The sequence below is a fragment of the Pseudopipra pipra genome, chromosome 1, assembly GCF_036250125.1.
Source record: "Pseudopipra pipra isolate bDixPip1 chromosome 1, bDixPip1.hap1, whole genome shotgun sequence".
NCBI lineage: Eukaryota > Metazoa > Chordata > Aves > Passeriformes > Pipridae > Pseudopipra > Pseudopipra pipra.
The window spans coordinates 84189998-84195997 of NC_087549.1; the positions used below are offsets into that span (position 1 = coordinate 84189998).

The 6000-nt window shown below is 43.1% G+C and overlaps 1 protein-coding gene across 1 annotated transcript in view; it reads left to right on the forward strand.

Moving 5' to 3' along the window:
- Positions 1-5193, forward strand: part of PHLPP1 (PH domain and leucine rich repeat protein phosphatase 1) — a 133727-nt gene extending 128534 nt beyond the window's left edge. The window contains exons 16-17 of the mRNA XM_064662643.1: positions 951-1179; positions 3116-5193. Of these exons, the coding sequence (XP_064518713.1) occupies positions 951-1179; positions 3116-4246 (1360 nt within the window). The 3' untranslated portion in view covers positions 4247-5193. The remainder of the gene's footprint in view (positions 1-950; positions 1180-3115) is intronic.
- Positions 5194-6000: the final 807 nt, after the last annotated feature.

Genomic DNA, 6000 nt, shown 5'->3' on the forward strand with positions numbered 1-6000 from the left:
ACCAGAAATAGTATTCATTCCGGTTGCATTTAACCATTCACTGATGCTTACAGTTGATATTCAGCACTCCTAAAGCATATTTGTAAAAAATAAATTAAAAAAGCGCATTGAAGCTTGGTTGTAAATTTAATTGTGCATTCTCTCCAGGATTTTGAATCAGAAGTTCTTACTAGCTATACTGAGCCTTAATAGAAATATTAGCATTAGCTTTATAATTACTAGAGGAGAAGACCCCAGTAAACAAGCTACTGGGAAGGATGAATGATTTTTCACAGTCTAGTATTGCAATTAACTTACCTTGTAATGGCAGGATTCTGAAAACTTCAATTTTATTGATAGGTTTTTTTCCCCCACTGTGACTCCTGCTGAAAGAGCAGGCTTAAACATTTCTAAGAATATATTTAATAGGTTATTACCTGACAGCATAAACTCCTTACAGTGGAGTTCACAGCTGCTGTGATTTTTTTTTTACTAATAATTTGATACTTTTGAGAGCATTATTCTGAAGACATCACAAAACAGTGAACCTCTGCCTTCTGTTTTTGCTCAAAAGTAAAGGTTTTTTACAGTCAGAATTATTATTTTTATAACAAAATCTGTAGCTTCAGAAGCCAAAGCTCTATCTGACCTTTAAAACAAATATTTATAAGATGTAAAGGAAAAGAGACAACTGAAATTCTTTAAAAGTACAGAGATTTTTTTTCTCTAAAATTGAGCAGATTTGAGTATCTGCGTATGTGAAAATAACACACTGCCTGAAAAGTTGCACGTGAGATCTCTGCAGTGCTTCTGCTGCAGTGTCACGGTCTTCAGTTGAGACTTTTGTTTCTGGCCCAGTGATCCGATAGAGTCAATGCCCCGAATGCTTGTGGAACAGCGGCTCTTTCTCCGTAGTACCCCTAACACTTGTTTTCCCGTTAAAGAACAATCATTGTTTTGTTTAATTCCAGGAAACTTGGAACAGCTGGACAGAAACTTGGAGGCTCTGCTGTCCTTTGCCATATAAAACATGATCCCATGGACCCTGGTGGATGCTTCACGCTAACCTCAGCAAATGTGGGGAAGTGCCAAACAGTTCTTTGCCGGAATGGGAAACCTCTGCCTTTGTCCAGGTGTTACGTGATGAGTTGTGAAGAAGAGCTGAAGAGGATTAAGCAGCATAAGGCCATTATCACAGAGGTTAGAGAACAGCTGGGACTGTTGCAATTTGCAGCTTCCTTGAAGAGTATTTGCACAGCAGTGCATGAAATTACATGTTGATATTAGTAACCTCTAGGAGGTAGTGTTCATGGTATGGGTTCCAGAGTTGCACTTTTCCTTTCAAGGTGATTCATACCATGCAATCAAGTTGCTTTTCCATTCCATTGCCATGCAAGATTTTGATTACCTTCTGAGAGTGAGTAGTTTTAAGTGTGTTGCATTGGAACAGGAAAGCAGACACCCTCCTCCCAATGGGAGAGGAATTGCTGTGTTGGAGCTGTCATGATAAGCCTCTCCAATTGAAAAGGATGAGAGGGCAGAGCACTTGGAGCAGTGCTGTCCTTCCCTTAGGAGACTCCTTGCTCCCGGCAGGCTGACTTTGCTGTCTGAGCTTCTATGTTCCCAGAACTGCCCTTTGACAGGCTGCTCTTGAAGAGAGCACTTGCCCAAAAGGAAAACTCACTCTGTGCTCAGCTGAACCACAAGAGAGGATAAAACTATTTGTTCCCTTCTTAGAAGCTTGAAGCCACTGCTGTCAGTTTTGCTTTGCTTTGTGTGACACATGGATAAATATCGAGTCCTCCTAATGGTGGAGGAAAGGGCAGAAAAATCAGTGCTGTGTGCCTGAGAGCAGAGTGTGCACGTGTGTGTGTGTAGGGATGTGTGTGTGTGTGGAATAAGTCATGTGCCTATTGATCTTGCCAGGGGAAGGTGACGACTGGGATCTCAAATGTGACAAGTTGAAAGGGAGTCACTCCAACGTAGTGTGCATCACCGAGGCATGCTCATTATGTTGTTCTGTGGAGGAAAAGGGAGATTTCTGTGCTGAATCTTAAGATGACTCACTGATTTCATGTGCTTTGATGGCTTATCACTGCTGTCAGCCTTCTAATGGGAAAGTTAACAAGCCAACATGGGGTTTTATTTCTTCTGAGTGGTTTTAAAGAAGAAGCTTTTTTAGTCTTGGTTCACTTTCCTGTGGTTATCTGCTTTATAATAAACCCTACAGTTATTAGCTGGACCCAAAGAGTGTAAATCCTCAACCTTTACTGTGCTTCCCAAACACGCAATTAGGAGGGTGCAGCTATCCCCACCAGGCTGACAGATAGCTAGGCTTGCTGTTTCAGACATTTGCTCTGCTTATTCTGGCAGCTTAGATTCTAACCAGGACAGGATTCTGGGATTCGGACGTGCATGGGATTTTTTTTCTCAAATGCGTCCATTTTTACTGATGTTTTCCCTTCAGATACTACTCCTCCTCCATTTGGAAATGTCATATCTAAGTGGAAATGTAGTAAGTAATTGGGGCATGTAAAACATTTCACTACAACTCAGCTGATTGAGACATGCAGACTTGCTCTCTGCTACATTTGACTTGCATGCTTCATTTAAAGTATTTTTTAATGAACTTTTGTTTCTGAAGTGATGAGCCAAGATGAAACCTACGATTGTTACAGCTGCAAGAGAAGACTCATAACTGAATGACCTGCCCCTATATCAAATGGAGCTGTGTGTTGCTTTGCTCTGTATAAAGCCAGATATCGTGGGTGGAGGAGGGATAAGTCTGACTCACTAGTAAAACATTTGTCCAGTTGGCTCTTGCAGCTGCAGGGCCAGAATAGATGGCTCTTTGTTGCAGCCTTCTGCTTTGTTGGTCTGTGCATAGGTGATGCTGATGACAAATCAGTCAGGTGTAGGAGGTGTAGTGCAGGATTGCAAACCAGCCTTTGCTGTGCTCTGATCCCAGCTCTGTCTCTCCTTGCAAGTTACTTTGCTTTTTTGTCTCCTTAAATGGCGCTATAAATGGCAGCATTGGGGGTACTGCAAAAACAGCCATCAATAAAATGCAAGGAGATGCAGGTACTGTGTATCCTTGTCTGTCTTGTTTCCAATTTCTTGTCCTTTCTAATTTCAGGATGGTAAAGTGAATGGTGTGACAGATTCAACAAGAATCTTGGGGTACACCTTCCTTCACCCAAGTGTTGTGCCGCGTCCTCATGTCCAGTCCATCACCTTAACTCCACAAGATGAGTTCTTCATTCTGGGAAGCAAGGGCCTGTGGGACAGCCTCTCGATGGAGGAAGCAGTGGAGGCAGTCAGAAACGTGCCTGATGCGCTGGCAGCCGCGAAGAAGCTTTGCACTTTGGCCCAGAGTTACGGCTGCAATGACAGTATCAGCGCTGTCGTGGTGCAGCTCAATGTGACGGAGGACAGCTTCTGCTGCTGCGAACTTAACGGGGTCCCACCCCCCAGCCCAGGCATTTTCCCCCAGTCCGTCAATGTGGTCATCAAGGACAGGCCAACAGATGCGCTTGGCATGCCGTCTTCGAGCAGCGGTATGGCTTCGGAAATCAGCAGCGAGATCTCCACCTCCGAAATGAGCAGTGAGGTGGGGTCCACAGCCTCCGATGAGCCTCCCCAGGTAGCCATGAATGAGAACAGCCCGGCCTACCCAGGGGAGCAGCGCTGCATGCTGCACCCCGTCTGCCTGTCCAATTCTTTCCAGCGGCAGCTCTCCAGCGCCACATTCTCCAGCGCCTTCTCTGACAACGGCCTTGACAGCGACGACGAGGAGCCGATCGAGGGGGTGTTCACCAACGGCAGCCGCGTGGAGGTGGAGGTGGACATCCACTGCAGCCGAGCAAAGGAGAAGCAACTGCTCCAAGTGCCGGTGGAAGCCAGCGACGAAGGTATCGTCATCAGTGCCAATGAAGATGAGCCCGGCCTTCCCAGGAAAACTGAATGTTCTGCCACAGGCACAATAGGGCGTCGGCGGGGCAATGGTTCTGTGGCACCACACGAGAGGAGCCATAACTTAATTGAAGTTGCAACGGATGCACCACTCAGAAAAACTGGGGGCTACTTTGCTGCTCCAGCACAGCCTGACCCTGATGATCAGTTCATCATCCCACCAGAGCTTGAGGAAGAAGTGAAGGAGATTATGAAGCAGCACCAGGAACAACAACAACAACAACAGCAGCAGCAGCAGCAGCAGAGGCAGTATCCAATGGACCACCTGGCAGACTATTACGATACACCACTATGACCCACTCTATTCACTGCTCAGAAATAAACTAACAAATAAGGACACTAGAGTGTGAGACCCAGTGGGCTTGCATTACAGCAGGGGTTTTCCTTATCCTTTTCCTTTATATACTTCCTTTTCCTTATCCTACCACTACAGATAACTGCAGCTTTTCAGTTTGTTAGGTTTAATATTCATTGACTTTCTTCTAGAGACGCTTGACTGGTAAAGTTTAAAATAGTTAATCTTCCCTTAACATATCAAGTGTAAAAACAGAAAAACAAAAAAATAAAAAAAAATAAAAAGGTTTAATATATTGCTGAGAAACAGATGATGATGTAATATTTTTTAAAATGGCTTGTTTGTTTTGTTTGAAAAGCAGGGCAGTAGCCAGTGCTAAATGATTTAAGTAATATTGTAATACTGTATTTCTTTGAGAGAAAAGGCTTTTTTTGGTCTTGAAAATGATAGACATTTGTAGAATATGGAGACTAACTCCTAGGAGTTGCTTTACTCTTTCAGGTGACTTAAGTCACTGAGATTCACTAATTTTCTCTGAGAGAACAGTTGATTGGGAAATTCCTGTAAATAGCTCAGTGTTGTATAGTGATGCTTACATGTTTTGTAGCCTTGGCATTAAGGACACAACCTGAAAAACTGACCCTTTTTCTTAAGCGACTCTTTGGGCCGTGGTCATGGAGCGTGAAGGACTGCGTGGCTGTGTACAAGTTAGCTAGAGCCAAGGTGGTGTAGACTGTTTATAGAAACCCACTTTTTCCTCCGGTCTCTTTCTTTCCTTACTTTTACAGACACGTTTTGTTTGTGTTCCTTACTGCTGCCACAACCAGCATGATTGTATAGAGCTCATTTGCTGTAGAACATTTACATACCAAGAGTTATATTAAAGCCGAATGCACAAATGAACATGTCATAATTTTTGTTATAATAAATATAAAATTTACACCTGATGTCTGCTTTTATGTCTGAATAGCTGAGCAGCAGCTCTCAAGGAGTAGCTTGCTGTGGCTTATCAGTGTGCTGCTCAGTTAAACCAAGAAGTGTCAAAACTTTTTCAGCTTGATCACATTTTTACACTAACTGCAGGAGCTCACGTGTACTTTCAGAATTTAAAGACCACACAAAATGGCCTTTAAAAGATAAGAAACAGCTCTGAGGAATTGATCTGTTTCTTCTTTTCTTTGTCAGTACTAGTTCAGCACTATTGATTTGCCCTTTGCCACAGTATTGACAATTCCAGAAGACTGAAGAGGAGTGGTGCTCTGGCTGTATGCCACTGGGACTGAGTGGCTGAAGATAGAAATGATGAAGGGATAAGAAAGGGAGAAGAAAATATTGGATACAGAGAGAAGAGGGGAAATTATAAGGAAAAGGCAGAGAAGTGAACTGAAAACTACCTACACAAACTCAGATTTGCTTGACTGTGCTGAATGAACATGAGTTCAATGGCAATCAGACTTTGGTAGCAAAAGGGCATCTTTTTGTGATTCCTGTGGGAAAGGAGCAACACCCTTTTTCAGTATTGCCTCTAACCACCTGCTCCATTTCACTTGTCACTCTTTAAAAAGCTGAATTAGTATGCAATCATGACAGTGTCTTGCTCCTGCTTGGCATTTGGTCTGTATTTTGGGAGAGGACTGTAGTAAAAGGCTGTTGTCCTTACTCTGTTCTAGGGTGAAATAGCCCAGTTAGAACAGGATTACTGTTAACAAGAGATTTTTAGTTCCTTTTACTTAAATAATAACAATAACAACACA